The following is a 23,103-nucleotide window of genomic DNA, read 5'->3' as shown; positions in this document are numbered from 1 at the left end:
TTATACGCCGGGCTAGGCTAGATGACCTTGTGAGGTCCTCCCAACTCTACTTCCCTATGATCCCAACCCTGAATCCTGCACACAACATTTATAAATGATTGCAGAGCAGGCTCCCTTTTGCCAAAGTTGCTAGTACATCTCAGGAGAGCAGGTATTTTACCACTACATTTGCAGGATTAGTTTTAACCCTTATGTTATTGCAAAGTTAGCTAATGATGAAAGTCATGTCAGCTTGAAAATGGCATTGCATGCTTTTCTCAGTGCTGCCACTGCTATAAACTTGCCATTAAGGCTAGAGGCAAAAGTTACACATAAATCGTTTAAGTGATCAGAAATAGAAGTTCAGCGCATATAAACCAGTTTCAAAATGGCCAAAACTGGTTTAAGATAAACCTGGTTGAATGTAGTGGTATCAGACTTAACTGATTTAGGTCAAACCAGTTTATGAAATTTCTGTCCCTGACCCCTTGCTGGTTCAAGTTAAATCAGAGTACCCCAGCATCCCACCATTTTGTAGCCTTGGGCTGGGCTTCCAGAGAGCAGGGCTGGCCCCACCCTTCTCCTCCCTAGCTGGAACAGTGAGGGCTGGCTCACTGGCCCCACTAACTGGCTCACTGGCCCCGCCCCCCCTCCGGCAAACGCCTGCTGGGGGCTGGGGGAGGAGGGGGCATTAAATTTCCCTTCTCCCAAGTAAGGACGTACCTGCTGGCTTGCTTAGTGCTGGCTGCCTCTATGGACTACAAATCCTAGAGGCACCGGGAGGGGAGGACCAGGAAGAGGAAGTGACGAGCAACCCTGCAGAGTCCTTCTGCTGTAAGTCTGGAGTGCAAATCCCAGAGACCTTGGGGGCAGCAGGAAGAGGAAGTGAACATACAGCCCATACTGACTCGTGGTGGCTCTAGTGCCCAATGGCTTCTGGCTTGAGCCACTGCAGGCAGGTGGCTGCATTTCCTGAATCAAAAGTGAATATCTGTTCATTTGCTTATTGGTTCAATTTTTGTAGCTTAGACTAACTTGCAAAGACTGAACCAATTCAGCCTCAGGCTTTTTGACTGTCTGCATATAGCCTAAATATCTCCACTTCGTGTGCAATAGGGTGATCCAGGAGAAGCAGGTTCTGAAGGACCTTCTGGATATTCTGGAGCCCTGGTAAGGAAATGGAAAATCAACTGACCCTATGCACTTTTCCAAGAGCAGTGTGAGGCACTGCAGGGGGCATGCAAGAGTTTAATTAGAAACATATGAGCATAAGGGGTCTGGAATAATATTGATCACTGTTTCTTTTTGATCTCTATCATTCATCTTCTATTATCATGGGCCAGATACGCCTTAAATATGCATATCAGTTTCCAAGATTTTTATGACTTCTTTTTTACAGGTTCTGAAAAATTAAATCATCTCAGCTAGGGACAGACATTACACATAAACCAGTTTAAGTGATCAGAAACTGGTTTAAACCTGTAACAGAACAGATGTTCAATACACATAAACCAGTTTGAAAATGGCTGAACTGGTTTGAGATAAACCTGCTTGAATGTAATATCAGACTTAATTAATTTGGGTTGAACTGGTTTATGCAATGTCTGTCCCAGAGCCCTTCCTGATTAAACTTAAACCAGATTCTCCAAGCATCCCAGATATTTTGCAGCACTGGGTGGGGCTCTCTGCTCCACAGCAGGGCTGGCCACACCCCTCTGCTCCCTCACAGGAGCTCTGGCAGAGACTGCAGGCACAGTGAAGTCTGCCTGGATTCCTCCTGCCCGCATCCTCCCTGCTCAAGCAGGGATTCCCCACTCCTCTCTCCCACAGCATGGACAGTAGCCTGCTGCTAATGTGGAGAGATTCACAGAAGTTTAGGATTGGAAGGGACTTGTGAAATCATTGGGCCCAGTGTGTAAGGCAGACAGGACACAGACAGACAGGACAGTGTCTGCTTAGGGGTTTTGGAGCTAATCAACAGGTAGCTCGTAATGTCCCTCCATTCCTTCTTTGGAAAAAGCTGTTTAAGAACAGCTTGAACTAATGAGAGAGGCTTTTGTTTTGTTTTGTTTTGATGCATTTTGATGGGGTGCTAAATGCTCTGTTACTCCCTGTGTAACTCACTGCTGTGTAACTAAATGCTGTATAACTCTCTCCTGGTTCCCTTCTTGGTTAGGAGCAGTGGGGTGGGGGGAACCCCTCCCTAATCAGAGCATCCTGCTGGGGCTTGGCCACACCCCTGTCAGCTCAGCACTGTGGAAGGGACGGGAGGGCTGCTCTAGTTCCCCCCTTACTCTGCCCCCGGCTTCTAGTTTGAGTCACTGCAGGCATGTGCCTGCATTTTCTCAGTCAAGAGAAGGATGTCTGTGCACTTGCAAACCAGTTAAGCCTAGCCAGGTTAAACTAACATACAAAGATTGGATCAATTCAGACTCAGGCATTTTGAATGTCTGTCCCTAGCCCTCAAATTCTGGACCACAAAAGATGATGCTTTACAATGATGCTGATCTTTCTCCTTCTAAAGTCAAATGAATAATATTGCCTTCTAATTCAGGGTTTCATCGGTATACCTGGAGAGAGAGGTGAATTGGGTCCCCCAGGGAAAAAGGTAACATGGACGGTAATGGTTGGTATTTCCATTTTAAAAATAAATTCTACTTGATTTATTGTTACCTTGTCCTCCCAGACTCATTTTCCTTGTTTATTTATCTTGTCTACTTTACTCAATATCTATTTCCAATATCTATATCATAAAGCTACCTTGGGCAAAGACTGTCATTTTGTTATTTGTTTGTGCAGGCCCTTGCCTGGCAGGTCCCTGATCCTTGATTGAAGTTCTTAATTGTTAATTATTACTTAATTATTAACTATTTGTATTCTTATGCAGAAAATGTCTGGGCATAGGAGAGAGAACAGGCATGTCCTATTAATTCTCAGAATGAGTTTTGTGGATCAAAAGCACGGCAATCCTTTTTTAAACTAAGCAGCTCACCTGTTTCTGAATCCTTTTCTCCCACAGGGTGAACCTGGTTTGCCTGGACCGGAAGGTGAATCTGGAATAAAAGGAGAAGCAGTAAGCAACTGGGGTCTGTCTGTCTGTCTGTCTGTCTCCCTGTCCTGGATAAGGATCACTGTGGGGATTCAGTTGCATCTAAGACCAGAAGAAATAGCTGTTTTTGCGTTTCAGGGTGACATTGGGAGGAGTGGTGAGGATGGCAGCTCTGGTGCTCCAGGGGAGGAGGTACAAAATGGCAGTTTCTTGTGTCTACGTGGCTTTCTCTGACTCATAAACAAAAAAACAAGGTCCAGCACCATGAATGTTATAAATAATCACTTTCTCACAGTACCAGGCATTTAACCTTGAAGCATTTTAGCAGTGGACCACTGACACTAGTCACAGTTTGGCCATCAATGTTTTCTCTCTTGTCAGATGACTTCATTTTCGTTTTATGTTGTTGTCTTCTCTTGCTGGGATTTCTTTAAACAACCTTGAATCCCTTTAACACTCACTTATATTCTCCCAGGATTCTTTTTTCTTCAGCTCCCATTTTCATTACTTTAACTGACAACCGCAATGAGCAATATCAAGGCAGTTGCTTGATTAATAAAAGGATAAAGCACATTGACCCTGGGTCCTAGTATACCTTGGTCATATAAAATGGTGAACCAAAACAAGGGTGTAGAGTCCCCAGAGTCTATGCCTGTCAACTGACTGGAACAGTGATACAGTCTGGGAGTATCACTGCGAGAGCACTACAAGGGCCCAAAGGAGCTCACACTCCAAGTCCTTCTCTCCCGAACAGCTGGAGCAGCACAAAGGAGTGCAAAAGTAACACAGTGCAATTGTTTTGGTCTATGATGCTGAGTGCCTGGGACCAGTGGCCTCGTTCCCACTTAAGGCAGACTACCTCTTTGGTACCTAAATAATAAGCTTCTCCCCCTATAAGCTTATTTGGTACAAATAATACTTTATTGGCCCATTACTTTTATACCAAGAATAGGCCAGAATGAAAACCTGGTACCAGAAAATGAAACACATTGGAAAAAAATCTTCTGCAGGCATAAATTGTTAGAAGTGCCACTAATTTCAGTGGAATTATAGACATTTATAAAAACTGAGTATCTGGCTCACTGATGCCAGATTGCAAACATGTCCCCTCCCCCAGTACCAGACACACACTGAGCTATCCTGCCCCCAGGGGCGAGGGTAGGAAGTGGAAGCCAGAGGAGGGAGAAGGAACCCAGATACCCAGCAACAGAAGGAGGCATTTTGGTAGGAGCCCTCAAGTGGTAAGTGAATCCATTATATGCTGTACTCCACAACTTACACAGTTCTACATACCTTACTACTAGGAAGGTTTCACCAATATTCTGCTTAAAAAACTTCTTCTCTCAACATCAGTGCTTTGAAACCATGAATAATTTCCTGAAGCTTGGTGCTCCATACATGTTACCTATTTGCACACATGAGTGCTTGTGTATGCATGTTAAATCAGCTTTACATATTTAGACCTTTAAATTTCTCCTAATGAGAAAAGATAGACCTGACACAATTCCTCAAATACGAACACAATGGGTGTATTTACATGAGATGCTTACTGTGGAGTTACCTCATTAGCTCTGCAGTGGTCACCATCTAGACGCCAGAGTAAACTAATTAATTCTTCTGTAGGATAGTATTGCCCAATACAAGTACTAGTCCATGGCAGAGTTATTCACTCCTCCGCAATGCACTTGTAGATGGTGACCCAGCTAGCTGGGGCATGAGGGTGCTACAGTGTGGGGGCTGCCTACTGGCTAGCCCCACAGTATAGTACCTGCATGCCCCAGCCAGTCCCTCCACAACATATTGAGCCAGGGTAGGGCATCAGACCCCCCAGGTCCCATGCCAGCCGGGGCTGTACCACCCCAGCTTAACGTGCTGCAGTCCTAGATGCATGTGAAGACACTCTGCCTGGGAGCAGTAAACTCCAGCACGAAGTGTACCAGAGTTTATTGTCTTACATTAATTTCATGTGCCCACCAAAACTTCAGGGGGGTTCAGGTTTCTGCCTGCATGGTTGCATCCTTGCTTTATATTGGACTGAACCAGAATTCCAGTTCCAGACATCCCAGCACTTGAAGTAAGAAGCTGGTCTTGAAACCTCTACTAGATTTCAAATTTTATAACTGCAAACTATTACTATTGATGAGTCATTTCTTCAAGCCCTCTGAGTATTTTTGTTGCCTTTTACTGAAACATTTTATTTTCATACAATGCTGTATTGTTCCAACTTTTTACACAACCCATCTTTAAAACACACGTGTTCAAAAAACCTTTTCCCTCATGTACTTAACAGCCTTTTATAGTGGTTATGCCTTCCTCTGGAACACCTAATGTACTGCTGGTGAGTGCTTCCTTCATTCTGATATATCTGTAAATTGTGTGCAGAGACTCATGAAATGTCACAAAGACATTTTCAGGTGTTGAACAGTGACCATTTCTAATATGCTTCAGAAACTGTGCGCTAAGGACTATACATATGTATCCATGTATGTCAATTTTCCCCACAAACTAGAGGGGGAAAACCCCCTATCATATCTTATTACTTCTAACAAGATAGGATTTCCAAAACTGATTGCATAAAAAAAAATAGATTTATAGCCATGCTAAATGCACCCATTGCCCATTGGTACTTTCTTTAATTATCTAATTAGATTAACCCAGTGAAACATTGGGTTTGTGTTGTTGTCAACTAGGGTTCACAAGGAACACCAGGAAAACCAGGACCTCCAGGGCCAGATGGACCAAAGGTAATTTCCCACTGTGTTGCCTTTAGAAACACCTAGGAAATCTGATACATCATAAATATATTATACTTAAAATATCCTTTTTTAAAAATAGAAGGGAAAGCAAAAATGACCCACAAAACAGCTATTGGCAACATCTACATAGAAAACGGAATTGCTCAGGCTGAGCTGCTTTCTGAACCAAAAACAATGTATCTAGGAAGCATTGCAGGCAGACTAATTGACATGGAGCTAGGCTAATCAGCACTGCCACTCATTAGTGCTAATTATGCCACCTGAAGTGCTGTGCCAATGCACCTACACTGCTTCTGTGGGTGGAGCAAGGCATATAGTAGGTTCCTGGTAGTATAACCTTTAAGAACAAGACAGAAACAAGGGCAGTCATGACCGAGAGATGCCTTAGTCATGGTACATCCTAGCCTGTTTCTGAGATGGTGCAGTTTATGCCATGTCCTTAGCTCAGAGCTGCGTCAAGGTTAATGTAGGATCCAAACAGCTGCAAGAACCCCCTGGAGGAAGTGTAGCTGATTTATTCAGACTTTCTTCATGCAATGTAACAACAGCTCTGCTGCAAAGCGCCCCCCATCACTTCATGTTTGCTGCACTTTAGCCATTCTGCTTGAGGGCTAAGCAGGAGCTTTCCTCATGCCTGGAGAAGTCCTACTGCTGGGGACAGAGATACACAGCCAGCCAAAAATGGGTGTGCATGGGTCCAGTTTTTTCACTTATTCTTGCCCATCTTCATACTGAGAATGCTGGTTACCAGCATGAGAAATAATGACGAGCCAGAAACTGGAATGCAGATGCAGTCACTCATTCAAAAATGGACTGAACACTCAAGTTATAGATATAATTTAGTGAAGAACAAGATACATCGAAATCACAACTCTCAAATCTCTGTCCCAGGGCTTTGCTGGTGCTACTGGACCCAAAGGAGCCCATGGAAAGCAAGGATCTATGGTAAATCTAGAAGGCAGCAAACTGTGCCTCATGTCTCTATTGGTAAAAGTCTAATCATGTAAATCCTTAGCAGGTGAGAGTCCCATTAAGGTGACTAAGAGTTCTTTGTACATTGAGCTGGGTCAGAGCAATCCCAGCTGGAAGAGGGCCCGGAGGCTCAGCCTGCCAGCCCAAGCCTGCTCTGAATCAGCTCAATCTAGTACACAGGACACTTCTGGTGCCAACCTGCCCTTCCTTCCTTACACTCGTGAACCTCTCACAAGTAATCCCATTGAAATTAACAGGGCTGTCACCAATGAGAAAGTGCTCATCAGTGAATTCCCACTGATTTTAGCAGGACTATTCAAGGAGCAATATATTCATTGACAATGACAGAATCAGGATGCCAGCAGTGGTACTATACCTAAAATGCATAGGCTCAGCTAAATGGATGGGTCTAAGTCTCATTTCCCAACTGTTGTCTACTATTTAAAGTTGCTATTGCTTAAAAAAAAATTAAAAGGAATGAAAAGCAAACATTACTGAATCAAAAAGGTATTGAAGCAATTGAGCACTTTCTCCTGATGCATAGCTGCATAACATGCAGGCAAGCTTCAGCTCTCCCTAAGCATAGAAATACTTTCTGTTGTTACTTTTTATTCTTTATTTTACATGATTAGTAAGACCCATCTTTCAAAACTAGACTTGTAAAAAAATCAAAGTGAAATAGAATTGTTGTGTACGCTGATTGTACCTGACTGTCTTTTTTGCACCAGACCCATTTTGAGATCTAGATCTGATGTGACACAGTAATTTGGGAGCATAGAAAGGGACCTGGTTGCATCATAACATCCAGACCACTGTGATAATAGGCAAACATACAATATCTGTTTAGCCCAAAAGGATCCAAAAGGATATCTAGTTTGGTTCATGTGACATGCCACAGAGCACTCCCTTGGGTACCTTATAATAAATTTGAGTTCTTTAATCTGAAAAAAACAGAATCCCAAAAGCTGCAATGGGCTACAAGAGATCAGAAGGGACTAGGGCACCATCTATGTCTTATCAGAGGTGAAAAATATAATGTTCTGTTCAAAATTCATGAACTGTTTGACATCCTTTACCTAACATTACTGTACCACCATTCCTTCAATTTTCCTTTTTCCCTTTCACCCAGGGTTATCCAGGAGCCATGGGAGAAACTGGAGAAGCAGGGCCTAAGGTACAAAAAAGGTCTATTTTGGCTGGATTAAGCACTATATCCTGCCCCAGTGAAGTCAGGAGGAGCTTTGATATTGTTTGCAATGGGCAGGGACTAGGAACTAATTAAACGCTTATGTATTGAAAAGGTATAACAGTAAGGGAAGTAGAGGATTTTAAGAATACATAGTTCAAATATCTTATTTTACCCTACATGAGAGAAAATACAAGCTGCTTGGCTATAAAACATTACCCTATTCCTACTGCACAACTGATTTCATTGTAAGTTATTCTTCAGACATCTTATTTCCAATCATGCATGAACTTCCACCATCCCATTGTCATTGTTTCTTGAAATGTTAATAAACCTTTCTTTGAGATCCAAGCTGGAAGAACATAGGGAACAAGTACACACTTTTTGGAACAGTCATGGAGACTCATCTCCTCTCATCCTTGGAGATAGTCCCATCAAATCAATTTTTAGGTCAATTGGTGGAGTATTATGTGGCTATTTGACCATTCTACCTCTTAGGTATTTAAGTAGACTTAGGTGCCTAGGTTTAATCCTGTTCTACCTTGCTCTAGGCCCAGAAAATGCATCAATGAATCTACTTTTGTCAATTGCCATTATCTGACCCTTAAGACTGAGTTACAAAGAACAAAGTGAGGAGGAGGAGGATCCACTCACCTTCTGCATGAACTGTTTTTCAAGGATTTGGGCAGGGTAAAATAGAATCACGCTTAAGCCCCTGCATCCACTTATGCACCTAATAGGTGGAACAGAATCTGGCCCTTAGTTGTCTGTTGTTCAGTAACAAACTTCAGTCTTCAGGGGTGTTGAGGCAGAATCTTCCATGAGTATTGAATTCGCTAAGACATACAGACAAAAGCAATGGTAGATTTTCTGTATTATTTTAATGAATGTTCTTGAGAGGCTGTTTTGAATACCTGGTTCTTATGATTTTCAGGGAGATGAAGGACCTATGGGAATCCCAGGCCTGGATGGCATTCCAGGAAGAGATGTAAGAACACTGACCTAGATCTAACTGAATCATTTTCAGGCAATAAAAATTTGTTCTGAGAGATATTTCATTGTTTTGTAGGGTCCACTGGGAATCCCAGGATTAGAGGGTGAGATTGGACTCATGGGACCAAAGGTAAAAACAACTTGATAATTAAACAAAAAGAAGAGAGCCACCATTAACAATAACCAATACAAGAATTAGGGAATGAAGATGTTAGCAAAAATATGATTTACATGACTCGCTTGTCCATCACTCCATGACCTTACCCTGTTCCAATTTAAACCTAAAACTTTTGTCAGAGGAAACTCAGAGGTTCCACTGAAGTTGATTACATATAATTATACTCTCATTATTAATCATTTAACTTTCCTGCTGGTCATGTAATGCAAAAACCCATCTCAAACATACCTTGACATGGAGAAATTGAGCTCCCTTTAAAAAAAAAAGTTCACTTTAACCATGACATAAAGTGTTGAAATAGATCCAATCCAATTACCATAGAATTGTTGGGTTGTCAGGGACCTCAAGGGGCAGTCCATCCAACCCCCTGCATTAATGCAGGAATGGTTCTACTAAATCATCCCTAGCCAATGTGTATCTAAACTCTTCTTGAAAACCCTTCAGTGAAAGAGATTCCACAGTTTATTCCACTGTTTCACTATTCTAATAGTAAGAAAGTTCTTTCTGGGGGCATCTACATGTGATTAATCTGACAGAAAAAGCACTGGCGCAGTTTGTACCAGAGTTTATTGCTCCCGGGTGCAGTATCTTCACATCTGCCCAGGACTGCAACATGTTGAGCTGGGATGGCACAGCCCCAGTTGGCAGGTTGTCCAGGGGGTTAGCCTGCCAGCCCAGAGCTGCTCCCCCTGGCTTAGTGTGCTGCAGAGGGGCTGGCTCGGGCATGAATGTGCTACAGTGCAGGTCTAGTCAGCAGGCAGCCCCAGTCACTGTCTACAAGTATGTTGCAGCAGAGTAAATAACTCTGCTGGAGGATAGCACATGTATTGGGCAGAAGTGTCTTATAGCAGAGTTAATTAGTTTACTCCAACCTAATAGGGGTACTTTACAGCACAGCTTCAACTCTGCAGTAACACAATTTGTGTAGATGCATCTTCTGATACTTAATCTAAACCTACTTTGAAGCCATTACTTCACATGCTACCCTGTGCAGCAAAGAACAGTTCTCCCCCTCTCCCCCTTATGGCAGTCTTTCAGGTATTTGAAGACAGCTATCACTTCCCCTTCCTTAATTGCCTTTTCTCCAAGCTAATCATGACTAGTTCTCTCAACCTTTCCTCATACAGCTTGCTTTGTAACACCTTTATCATTTTTATCACAGTCCTCTGAACCCTCTCTTAACTTCTCCACCCCTTCTTAAAATGAGGACTGTGTTATTGCTGATTTGTCTTCAGGAAAAAAACCCCAGAGATTTAATTTGCTTTTGGCTCCCTTGACAGGGTAACAAAGGTGAGCAGGGTCCCAAGGGACCACCAGGAAGATCAGGCTACATGGTAAGGGATATACCAAGAGGTAACTGTGTGTTCCCAAGAGCTATGCCCTTCAGAAAACCACATAGGAAAAAAATTCTTCTGTGAACAAGGTGTTCATCCTGGGCTAAGATGAGTCTAAGAGGACCATCACTGCACTGGGGATAGAACTGCCTTGGGCCATGGAGTGATGTGGGAAAATCACTCACCTTTGTTGGTAAGAGTGGGAGGGGGCCAGAGGCCTTTGAAGTAATGTGGTCATCCAGGGTTGCTTGGAGAGGGGAATGCTGTTATTCCCAGCTGCCATGCAGAGGTGGAGGGAGTGGCAGGAAGTCTTCTTACACAGCCACACAAGAGCTATCTTCAAAGTGCAAGAAAACTTTTTAACCTGTCTCAGAATGCAGCTACAGTCTTAGGGTGCAAACAGACATTACTCTTATGTTGCCATAAATGTTTTTATGGAGGCATAAGTTGTGACTGAACAGATGTCCCTGCCCCTTCTCATGCTCCAAGTGCCCCAAACTATTTGCATAATCAAACATAGTCAAGGGTCTGATGCCTTATAGGGAAGGATGTCTGTCCGATTATTGCATGCCATGAGAATCCCCCTGCAGGGGATTCCCAGGGTGCAGGTTTCATGGGCTGGGGTGCAGGCTTCACAGACTGGGGTGCAACAGCATGAAATGAGCATCCCAGGAATCCCTGCAGAGGATTCTTGAGGCATGGAGCTATAAGCAGAAAATTTTCCCACTTGCAGACACTGCCCTATGGTAAAGGGATGGCATCTGGGGCCGTTGTTCTGTAGGATCTGTCAACCAAGCCTGGGCTCCCTCTGCACCAACAAGCAGCAAGCTTCGGGAGTGAGCCATGCACTCCTACAGCTGGGAGCCCCATCAGATGACTAGAGTTTCTCAAGTGCACCAAGTAAAAGGTATCTTAAAGAATCAGACTCCCAAGTAAACAGCACTCTAAATACATCTGGGAATAAACCAAACACAGTGCACATGTTAAATGAATTTAAGTACAAGGATAATATACTTTTCAAACAGCCACCATATTTTACCATTTAGGTTTATTCTATGCTGAAGATAATTCACTGTTTCCATAAGTGTGTTGTTCCATTCAAAGAGTTGCTAGACTTTTTCTTTTCCTACCAGATGTGTTCTAGCAAGGAGACTTTGTGAAGACCATGACATCATGAATGAGCCCAACATATAAATTCAAATTAAATGTTTAAAAAAGCAACAGAAAAGAAAAAACTAAAACTGGTATTGAAATCTAATTTAACAGGATTTGTAGAAAACAGTTACAGATTCTCTGTCTCTTTTCCATGCAGGGAGCCAAAGGTGCAATGGGTGATCCTGGCCTACCAGGTAAACCTGGTGCTAAAGGAATGAAAGGCCAAAAGGTAAAAGTCCAGCTTACTAATGAGCAACTCATATGGTTACTTCAGTCTTCCCTGGGTATAATTTTATTTTGTTGCCTGTCTTTTCCACAGGGGGCTCAAGGTGAGACTGGAGATCAAGGCCCAAAGGTATGGTTTATTTGCTTTTGAAGTATATATTTCAGAAAGGCAACTATAAATATGCTGTTGCACAGAAATGGCTTCATAATGGCACTGGTGTACCACTCTGATTTATGGATGAGTTTTACAATACACAAGGTTTTCTGGAGTGTTACAGTGAAAGGAGATTTCATTTGGGTTTTGTAAGGTCATGACACTTAGAACTAAGTATGTCATACCACCCAGGCTCTGAGGGAGAACTCAGGCACTCTCTCAGATTCCTCAAACCTGATTCATGCACCGAAATAATGATGCTTCTGCTGCCACACAGCAGGTCAGCATTTATGCACCATCCCAGTGCTATATTCCCTGGGCTGAGCAGGGATAGGGGATTCTCAGGAAGCCTGAACTGTTGCTTTAAAGTAGAAGGAAATCTATTATCACATTCAAGTACCCTCTTGTACTCTTGTGGATCTGGATCATGAGAGGAGCTGTTTTTGATGACAAGGAGGATTGTCTTAACACTGAGCAGATCTACACATGCAATTAATGTGCATACCATGCTGGAGTTTGAATGTGTGCCTGGGACCACAGCACATGGAGCTGGGTCAGAGCAACCCCAGCTGGCAGAGGGCCTGGGAGATCAGCCTGCCAGCTCAGGGCTGCTCTGACCTAGCTCAATCTGCTCCACAGGGGCTGGCTGGGCCATGGGGGTGCTTCAGTGTGGGGCTAGCTGGCAGGCAGTCCCTGCACTGAAGTTCCCTTATGCCCCAAGCCAGCTGCATCCACATCTAAACATGTGTTGCTTCAGAGTAAAAACAAAAATAAAAACAAAAAAAAAACCCTTACAAGCACTATCTGCAGCAGAGTCAATTAGTTTACTCTGTCCTAACAGCCCTGCATATGTAGACACCAAGACATTTACTGCAGACCTAGTTAGGTAACTCCACAGTAAATGTCTCATGTAGACATGCCCATTGAATCCTAAAATTGTGGATGGGGTGAGGGGGCTTTGTTGGATGTGGGTGTGGGGTGCTTTTCATCCATAGACCTCACTTCACCAAATAACACGTGCTCCTTACACTCCACTGAAAAATGAATCTCCAATTTAGAGATGAGGAAAACAAATAACAAAGAATGTCTATGACTTGCCCTAAGCCAGTGGTTCTCCAACTTTTTTGTACCAGAACCCATTTGTAAACATCAATGGCCAGTCCTGACCCAGTAAATAGTTTAAGTACAAAACAGCCACCTGGCCCTGCTGGTGCCCCTCACTCACAATCCACTGCTCCCCATCCCCTGGCCTCAGCCCACCAGTGTGTGGGGCAGGGGTTTGGTGTGTGTGGGGCAGAGGGACCCAAGCAGCCACTCGCAGGCTGGAACTCAGCCAGCCTGCAAGGGAAAACCCACAGTTTCCCATGTTTTTTCATACTGAAAGGAGAGACCATTTTTAAAGTTTGTTTGCGACCCTTTTATCTAGTCTTGCACCCCTCTTTTGGGTCATGACTCATGGGTTGAGAAATGCTGCCCTAGGCCACTCTTCAAGGCAGTGGCAGTTCTAGGGAAAAAGACAGTGTGATTTAGACTCTAGATCACACCTTCCATCCATGTATATCCAAAATATACAATGCTATGACTTGCACTCCTTCCTTTACAGGGTGATACTGGAAGAAAAGGAGACATTGGGGATGCTGGATCCCAGGTACAACTCATGCCCTTGGAAATTTATGATGGTGCTTGTGGCAGGGCACTGTATGTGCCTGCCACTTTGGGGGCCTGGAGCTGGCGGCCGCCAGGTGCCTGATGAGGGCAGCCATTTTGGATCTGGGGCTGCCCATATAAACAGGGCAGTTCTGCTGTTGGAGATGAGGTAAGAACATTGTCTTGAGGTAGGGGATGGTTGGAAAGTTCCTGGTCCTGGGTATGACTTAAAACTGTACCCTGTTGGGAGTGGGTGGTGGGGCTCTCAGTGATGCAGGAGCCCCCAGGAAATGCCAGGCCAGTTACCACCCTGCTGAAAGGTGGGTTGGGGTGCCTTAACTCCTAGCCCCCACAACTGGGTGGGCTACCCCTTGTTTGGAGGGCCTGGAGGGTGAATCCCCGGAGAGAGAGAAAGGACATAGACTCAGGCCTGTCTGAACTTCCCCCGACTGGTCAATGCTGGGGCCAGGACTGGAAGGGTCAAAGGGCCAGGGGCCCACCATGAGGAACACCCAAGAGCTGGGGGCCAGGGCTAGTAAGCTGACGGTCCTGGGGGAACCACACCTGAAGGGGAAGCAGTTCAGGGGGCTATGCTGCCTAGTATGAAAGTGGGTGAGACTGCCTGAGGTGAAGAATCCAGGCAGGGTTCAATCAGGAGGATTCTGGGGCCCAGTGTGGGGGCTGGTGATTATGATGACACCTGGATGCCATCTGCGAGGCTTGGGCTGTGGTGTAGGGGAGGAAAGTAGCTGCAGAAAGCGCCCCCTTGCATTGGGGAAGGAAATGGGCAGCCTCCTGCTTAATTACATCTATTTAACTAATTAACAACAAGACATGGTGGGTGAGAATGTGGGTGGTTAGCCCAGAAACAGGTAGGTGGGCCACAGTGAGATTGGCCCTGAGCAGGCCTCCTGTTACAGTGCTGAAGACCCTTGCAAATGCTAACACCAATGAGCTGACTTTTTATTGTTTCAATTTGCAGGGTGATCCCGGGGACAGGGGAGACAAAGGCCAAGTATGTCGTGCTTTTTGCTATAGTGCCCATTGTAGCTGTGATGAGTCATGAGGAATTATTTGTTTGACTCCCATTGTTAGGGAAGCTGCTTCACAGGAAACAGGTTGGCCTCAGAAATGAGGTCAGAATTAAAGGAGCTCCATCCTCCAAGACAGGCAGCAGAGTTGTATTCTGCATCACTGAGAGCCCCACCACCCACTCCCGTGTTCCAGCACATAACATGTTTGCTGTGGACTGCAGCTAGCATGGCCCACAAGTTATTCCCCATTTGCTTATGAGAAGCATGCCAGCCATTAGGGCTACTGGAGCTCAAAGATTACAGCCACCACACCTCAGGGCTGCTGCTCCACAGACTGAGGAGAATCTGGTTACTCATACTGCATGCCAAGTCAAGGGCTTGCTCCTTGGTGTGTGCAACACAGAACATAAACCTTCACCAGAATCAGCTTCTTGATGCTTAAATCCCAGATTCAAAACTTGCCCTGGCTCTGGAGTTGTGGGGTGGGGGGGAAAGAAAACCCCAAAGCTTGCAACCTGCTTATGTGATATCAGTGTTATAAACATGCAAGTGGCTTGCCTGCTGGACTAGGATGGACATTAATGGGGCTGGTGTTTTATATGGTAAGATTTGATGAGTGGATCCAAGAGTTTGTAGAGTGGAGTTGTGGGAACAGCAACTGAGACGGCTGGAGTGGCTACACCCTGATCTCATATCCTCCTCCTTCCCCCCACTCCAGCAACAAAAGCAGGCAGACCATGGTGCAAGAACAGCAGCTGGGGATTTTTTTTAAGTCTTCAGATTGGCTAAGATTCCTTCCCCCATAAGCCCTCTCATCCCTTAACCTCCATGCTCAGTAGCATGTTCCCTCTCCTCCCATTCCCTTTCTTTTCTGCCCACAACTGAGCCTGGGACAGGGTGTGAGAGGCAGGGGAAGGTTTCCAAGACACTCTTGCCTCTCCCTTTAGCCAGGTTACATGGGGAGCCAGGCTCAGCCCTGTTGTTTCCCCTCCCTGAGCCTGCTTTTGGTCTGGGGGGAGCTGGAGGAGGGAGCAGGGAGGGAGAACATGTTTCCCTCAGCTGCTGCTTTCCCCCAAGCAGCCTATCTCCCCATGCAGCCCAAACACAGTGGGGTAAGGGGGGATCTGGAGCTCCTTCCACCCCTGGGCCAGCTAGGGACAGTGACAGCAGTGGGCCAGGGAGGGGACATTTTGCTGAGCACGGAGGTGAAAGGAGTGGGGAGAATTATTACCTACTTTGGAGACTTAGAAGTTACTGGCTCTTGCTCTTGTGGTATTGTCCAAAAAGGAGGGTGCAACTGTACCCTCCATATCCCTTTGGTTCTACCCATGTGAAACTTGAGAATTTTGATTTGAAGTGAGTCCTTTTCCTATGAAAACCGTTCCCGAAACAGCCAGAGGGAAGTCATGTAGCAGGAATCAAGGTGGAGTTACAACTGCATGAGCCATTCAGGAAAACTCCTCTCAGTGATCTACCACCCTGCATATTAATCAATTGAATGACTACTAATTGAATGGGTCATCAATATAAAACTGATCATTCAGTTTTCCTGGGTGTGCTGCTCTAAATTATTAAACACATCTCACAACAGGAGATAGTGAGCAGAGATGATCACTTATCAGTACTCTGGACAAGCAAATTAATTTTCCAAGTTGAAGCACTTCCCCTCCAATGTGAAGAGGAGGAAGGCACTTGGCTTCCTGACATGCAAGGTTTCACGACTGCTCATCAGAAACTCTAAATGTGACTGCCTTATAACACTACTTACAGTGCTGAATGAGCACAGGCATGCTTGTTATACACGTAAGCAGACAGAACAATGGAGAAGAGTAGATGGGCAAAAGGAGGAAGGTGGGGGAATAGATACCCATTTGTTCATTTTCTCTGTCAAATTTCCACTAACAGCAAGGAGAATGTGGATCTCCTGGTCCAGTTGGTCCAGAAGGCCAAAGAGGTGTCCCTGGCTTACCTGGTCCAAGAGGTTTTCCAGGCTTTGTGGGGGAGAATGGAATAATCGGTCCCCCTGGATCTCCAGGGCCTCGTGGACCTGAGGTATGTTTTATCTCCTCTCTTTTCTATGCTGATTCCCTTTTCAGTTCTTGCTGCTCTGGTGTTCCTTCTCTCCCTTTCTTCCTGATTCTGTGAGGATCAGGATTCCCCCCATCCACTTTCCTGGTTATACAGCTGTCAGATTTTCCATCCCAGAAGAACTATCCTGCTCTCAGGACAGTAGACAGAATAGAGTCTATTATCTCTGTCTCTAGAACAAGTCTAGCCTGGATCAGAAGGGCCAGGGAGGTTTTGATCTCTAGTGGCTGTTGCTTTGCTTTGGTTTATCAGAGGTCAGTTTTCCTAGTGGACAAATCACAAATTACTTTCAGCTCAATGTTTTTGCTGAAAAAAAAAAACTCTGCAGAGAGGCCAAAGATCAAACAGTCACACAGACTGCTCTGTTTACTCACTAAAGAAATAGTCCTTCAGGTTAGCTCAGGGGCATAATGAAGTTGTAAGACTCTCTCTAGACTATACCACAAGGTCACAGCAAAGTTAGGAGCAGACACAGAAGCGCTGCCTCTGAGCCCTCTTTTGTACTCTTAGGCTGACCCTGGGCAGGTGCTGTTTCCAATGAGTTAGCAGGGGATGGAGACTTACTATGGAACAGCTGGTGCAAGGTCACTTTTAATGCATCTGCAATGAGCCTCTGGTAAGTAAAAGCCAATAAAATAAGGCAGCTTGGATGAAACAAAGCTAAATTGCCCCAGTTCAGCTTTTACTTACCTTGGGGTAGTTACAGGCATCTGAGTACTTACTACACATCAGCTCTTGCATTGTAAAGTCCCTGCTCCTTATTAACATATGTGCACACTTCCTGGGGTAGCACAGCTGGTGCCAGTACTCAGCCTACTCTTTAGATCATGAGAGGAGTTTGGTGTTTAAAGCTATTAGCACTTTTTTAACCAGCTCTAAATTCATATACAAGTAAGCCGGCAGGTACGAAAAGTAAAGCAAGGTTCCCCACAACTTAAAAAAAAAAAAAAAGAATCACCTTCCTATATAATCTCCATGTCCCCAAACTCGGTCTGTTCATTGTCTGTAAAGCCTTGGCTGCATTTCTGAATAAAGCTTAATGCAAAGGTTGCTGCTGTTACTATTTGATGTGTTCAGAAGCAATATGATCAATTTAAAAACAACAACAACAAAACCCGAACACTTTTTAGAAGTGGGATGAAGCAAGCGCCAGTGCCAAGCTGCCTGAAATGTTGGTGTCTATATTCAAGTAAGTTGCTGAACAAACAAGAATTTACAGTATTATGAAATCTGATGCCATGAAGATACAGTGTTTGTTTTCCGATGAGGAGGGGATCACTTTGGGCCTGGAAAGTTGGCTTAATTAAAGATGAAAAATGAGCTTTGTTCAGATTCCTACAAATAGGTGTTTACTTCCATCATCTTCTCCGTTAGCACCAAAGTTAACAAATGGCTTGATGTACTAATGCCTGTTCTTTGTACAGCCATAGATGCAGACAATACAGTCATAGAAGAGGCAGGAAGGGACATTAGGAGGTCAGCCAGTCCATCCCTGTCTAAACCTTCCAGAAAAAAAGTCAACAACTTCTGATGCATACAGGGATGTTTTTCCAGTCAATATTTGTTGCTTACCATTTGCCAAGGGTTGTTTCTTATTATCCTTCCTAAAAATTTGCCCTGAATAGCTACCACAGGACTGTGGTGACCCATTGCACATGAGAAAAATTCAAATTGAGCAGTTTCTGAACAAACCAAAAGCTATATACCGTTCATCCAATTATTTGGTGAATATTTATAGCAGCCCTGCAGGCCAGATGAGTGGTGTGGGACCAGTCCACAGCAGCGTCTGTCCATGGGCCTTATTCAATGCAGGACTGGCATGTGAGGTTAGACCATGGGTGTTATCCCACATGCTGGCACAACCCAGTGTACTGGATCTGGCCACAGTGTCACCCTGCGTGCCAGATCTTGCCACAGGATGATGAGATGCTGGTGCTACCAGCATGTGGAGCAGGGGTGGGCAAAATGCAGCCTGGTTGCAGCCCGGCAAGCCATTCTATCTGGCCCACGGGGCCCCTAAAAAAATTAGAAAATTAATATTTATTTGCCCCTGACTGCCTGTCTTGCGGCCCTTGATAGCTTGCCAAAACACAGTAAGCAGCCCTCCTCCTGAAATAATTGCCCACCCCTGATGTGGAGCCATGTCATCTGGACCTTAGAGCTCTCCACAGGCCCAGAAATTTGATGGTGAAGGAAGGGTAGCAGCATTAATTGCTACAGCTCTGAGAGCAATTAACACTCTTACCGTGCCAAATTTCTGAACCCATGGAGACCCCATGTCTGGATGATGCTGCTTCGCAGGTTTGATCTGTCATGAAAACAAGAGCTTGAGCACTACTGAGTTACAGTATAATGAATTCCCTAGAGTGTTATTCAATAGGATATCAGTTTTATTTGTGTTATAAACAAGTACTTTCCTCTTAGGGGCCAGGAATGCCTGAGGAGCACATGTATGAACTGTGTCGTAATGTGATCATAGCTCAGATAGCCCAATATTCAGCAGGTATCAGATACAAATGTGCCAGCGCTTGTCCCACTGCTAATCTGACACTAATTGGACCCCCAGGACTTCCTGGCATGGCAGGACCACCTGGGAAAAAGGCAGGTAAACTCTGATGTACTTGGCATGAAACTTTGAAGACATTTGTTTCCTTTCTTCTGATGATGCATTTCTTATCCCTTCTGTTTTTTATTGTTTTTTTTTGTTTTCCCAAATACAATGAAGTCAGGCACACTGCTTGGGCTATTTACAAATTAAAGCTGTTCATATTTATTTGAACAGGGAAAACCAGGTCTTCCTGGACTTACTGGGAAACCTGGCCCCAGGGGACCTACTGGATTTCCTGGAGCTAAAGGAGAAGCTGGGGAACCAGGTAGAGAAATTAATGTTTCTATATGGATTGATAAGGAATAATCCTCTGTAAGCAAGTCTCATGTTCATGTCTTTATATGTTTTCTGCCACATAGGAGAAAAAGGCCAGAAAGGTGATAGAGGAGATCTGGGTGAAGGGCTCCCCGGACCAGATGGACCTCCGGGGTCTATAGGTAATGAATGATGGCCAAATGTATCATCGGAGGATTTTTAAACTCCCTTGCACTCTACTTCTTTCTATTCTCACCACAAAGGTGTTCCTAGATTCAGCCTTGAACTGTTGATATGCAACCTTTTGAATCACTGTGTTTTGTACAGCAAAATGTTTACAAGCCTCGATGCAAATATGCAACATTATTCAAGCTATTCACAATATCCCCTACACATTTTTTTTGTTCTAAGTATAAGTTTACTACTTGCTAGTTTCTCTCTCTCTTTCTGCAAAATGTGAAGGTTTTGATGGCAGCCAGCGCTAATGATGACATTGTGAGGATCTTGGTAATATCATGAGAACAGCTGTTAGGAATATTCAAGAAAAAGGGAGCAGAGCATCCCTTGCAACTGTTTTCTCTTGACTTTTTTATAAGGAAAAAAATCAGCTCTCCACCCCTTGAAGCAAGGCATTAATAATATAGGACTTGTTAGTACAAGACTGTGCAGAGAACCCAATGTTCCCCAACACTTTTTAAAAGTATTCAGCTGCTTGCACTGTGGTTTTGGCTTACATAGAAGGAGAAGCCGTACTTTGTACTGATTTAACAGGGTTCTGTGAAGGAGCTTTGTTTTATGTGAATGTATTGTGTACATGGGGAGGGGAGGAAGGTTCAGACAGGCCAACACTGTTATTGGCTCATGGAGAGGGTATGAATATTCCCCCTGAGTCAGCAGCTAAATTTCTCACTGCCTCTTTTAACCCTCCCAGTTTGCTGATTTTCCTGAATTTCTCCATGCCATGAGCTGATTCAGCTCTCAGTTTAACACAAGTATAACTCCACCAGTGCTAACAGAGAGACTCTTCCCTCACACCAGCGTGAGAAGAAGAACCTCCCCTGGTTTGGGGAGGAAGGATTCAACTCCTTCAAGTTTCCCTCATCCTTTTATGTCATTTCCTGATCTCATTCTTGTTCTCTAGGGTTTCCTGGACATCCTGCTACTGCCCAAGATGGCCAGCCAGGCCCAACAGGCCCTCCTGGATACAGGGGCCCTCCTGGGCAGCCTGGATTTCCTGGTCCTGAAGGCATCCCTGGCCTGTGTGAAGCAACAGATTGTGGTATCTACACTCCAAAACTGCTGGCAGAACAGGGATCTGTAAAGGGACCAGCAAGTTAACTGTAAATGAGTAATAATGCAAGGCTAAGAAGCTAAAAACAGCTCAATATCTCTAACACCCACTATAAAATTCTTATTATTGGCTAACGGGACAAAAGAAACCCATTACGAATGGAACTCCGACTGTTGTTATTTCTTTAGCATATATTTCAGTCATATGCTGTGCTACCTCATCATTACAATGAATTCCTGTGCCACCCAGAGAAAAGTTCATTAAGAGGGCATTTGCTTTAATAAAGTTAGTTATTTTGCTGCATCATAATCATGAAAAAAAAATCGGTTGGAATTATCATAAGTAGAGGATTGTTATACACAGAGTTTGTAATACTATTGTATTCTACATGCAAATTGTGCAATGGGAACATTGTACAAATACTGTAGGCAAGTAAATATTATACTAAGTCCAGCTCAAAATAGATTCTTCCCTCAGTACCACGCACTGCTCAGTTTTGAGTGTGCTGATAAAAGCTCTTGAGTTGTTTGATTACCCGTTGATACATACTACAATAACCTGACTTTTTACTTAGATTTTGTTCTGGACATTTCATTCACATTTGTGTTATAAACAAAGAAGGGACAAATCATACTCACAGGTTTAATTCCTTAAACTCAGTGATTTATTGCAGTATATAGTTTCTCTAGATTTAGACAATGTAGATGAGCAGAATTTACCCTATACCTCGTGAACGGTTTTAGAAAAAAAATCTGTTCAACTATTTATGATTTATTAACTCAAACAATTTTACACTGAGTCTCACATTTGTTGTTTTGTAAATATTTCTTTCTCTCATTTTGGAATTCACAAAGCTGGCTATTAACCAGGAGACAATAACAAGCTCAATCTTTGTCTGAAACCTGCTGTGCTGTAGAAACAACACTACTGTATGTACACTGGGACATTCCACAGTAGAATGATTTCCTGACTAAGGATGGCAATTAGCCGTTCTGTATGTCTGGAAGTAAATTCAGTAAAGTCCCATAAAAAGATCACAGTTTTCTCATCATCATCAAGGCTTGATTTCTGCAGAACTGGCTTTCCTAATAGCTGAAAAACCAACTATACTTCCCCTGATGTCAGTGGCAAAACTCCCATCTATTTCAGTGATGCAGATCCCTTTGGGATAGTCTAGCGGGGTGAAGTTATGCTGGGCTGTGTCATGTGAGAGGGCTCTGCTTTATGTCAGTGTAAAAGGTCTCCTACAGAAGGAGAATTACATAGACCCACCTTCTTGAAATGCTCAGGCTCAGCCTGGATAGGATGCAACAGCAAAGCCATTCCAAAAAATCTCTTGAGCACCCAAACATGTGCTAAGTTTCAGGTGGAGCAGACAAGAAGTCATTTGCACGAGCTGCTATGGTGATGGGGGTCCCTTACCGGTATCCAGAGAGGCAAGCTCCTGAACATTTCTGCAATAGCTTCCTTTTTTACATTTGCCTAGTACAGGGGTGGGCAAAATACAGCCTATGCACCAGATCTGGCCCACAAGGCCATTCTATTCCACCTATAGGGCTCCTAAACATTTTAGAAAATTAAATTTGATCTGCCCTTGGCTGCCTGTCAAAAATGACAGGCAGAAAGTGGCAGTAGGACCCAAGGAAAGCCTGTGGCAGGACACAGTGGCTGAGCAGCAAGGCCTGCCTGGCTCCATCCAGCCTCCTACCCACCTGCTACCCACAGCCCCAACTGGGAGCCCCTGAGGCTTCTGACCTTGTGAGGAGCTGTTCCTTGCCTCCCTCTGTCCAAGTGAAAAGTAAAATAAGATTGCACAGAGGAAGTGGGGGAAACCTCTGTGAACCACCCAGCAGCTGGGAGCCCCATGGTGCTTGCTGGGCTGGACTGGAGCCAGAGTGGGAAGCAGTGGGTGGGGGTGGGAGAGAAGCAGCAAGGGGAGGCATGGGGAGTGGTGGGGGAAGCAGCAGCAGCCATGGGAAGTAGTGCAGTGGAGCCATGGGAAGTGGCATAGGGAGCAGCATGAGAAGTGGCAGTGGCCGCGGGAAGTGCTAGCAGTGTGGTGAGCGATGGGGGCCTTAGGAAGCGGTGGCAGTGGGAGAAGCATCAGGCAAGCATGTGGGAGGGAAACGAGCAAAATGGCGGTGGCGGGTGGGTGTGGAGCCCTGGGACTGGCAGGGACCCAGAGTGGGGTAGGAGCAT

General features: G+C 44.5%; 1 protein-coding gene across 1 annotated transcript in view; it reads left to right on the top strand.

Annotated features, from left to right (window-relative positions):
* The window catches only part of LOC109312773 (collagen alpha-1(IX) chain-like), a 31,060-nt gene extending 10,126 nt beyond the window's left edge, over positions 1-20,934 (top strand). Inside the window, exons 9-26 of the mRNA XM_019539088.1 lie at positions 1,096-1,149; positions 2,534-2,587; positions 2,999-3,052; positions 3,167-3,220; positions 5,719-5,772; positions 6,676-6,729; positions 7,886-7,930; positions 8,877-8,930; positions 9,012-9,065; positions 10,394-10,447; positions 11,760-11,831; positions 11,922-11,957; positions 13,585-13,629; positions 14,611-14,643; positions 16,568-16,714; positions 17,881-17,939; positions 19,533-19,623; positions 20,755-20,934. Coding sequence (XP_019394633.1) covers positions 1,096-1,149; positions 2,534-2,587; positions 2,999-3,052; positions 3,167-3,220; positions 5,719-5,772; positions 6,676-6,729; positions 7,886-7,930; positions 8,877-8,930; positions 9,012-9,065; positions 10,394-10,447; positions 11,760-11,831; positions 11,922-11,957; positions 13,585-13,629; positions 14,611-14,643; positions 16,568-16,714; positions 17,881-17,939; positions 19,533-19,623; positions 20,755-20,934 — 1,194 coding nt within the window. The remainder of the gene's footprint in view (positions 1-1,095; positions 1,150-2,533; positions 2,588-2,998; positions 3,053-3,166; positions 3,221-5,718; positions 5,773-6,675; positions 6,730-7,885; positions 7,931-8,876; positions 8,931-9,011; positions 9,066-10,393; positions 10,448-11,759; positions 11,832-11,921; positions 11,958-13,584; positions 13,630-14,610; positions 14,644-16,567; positions 16,715-17,880; positions 17,940-19,532; positions 19,624-20,754) is intronic.
* The last annotated feature ends 2,169 nt before the right edge of the window (positions 20,935-23,103 follow it).

Source organism: Crocodylus porosus, unplaced genomic scaffold (assembly GCF_001723895.1).
Source record: "Crocodylus porosus isolate Cpor-Errol unplaced genomic scaffold, CroPor_comp1, whole genome shotgun sequence".
NCBI classification, from domain to species: domain Eukaryota; kingdom Metazoa; phylum Chordata; order Crocodylia; family Crocodylidae; genus Crocodylus; species Crocodylus porosus.
Note: the sequence above shows the minus strand (reverse complement) of the source record. Positions and strands in the feature narration are given on the sequence as shown.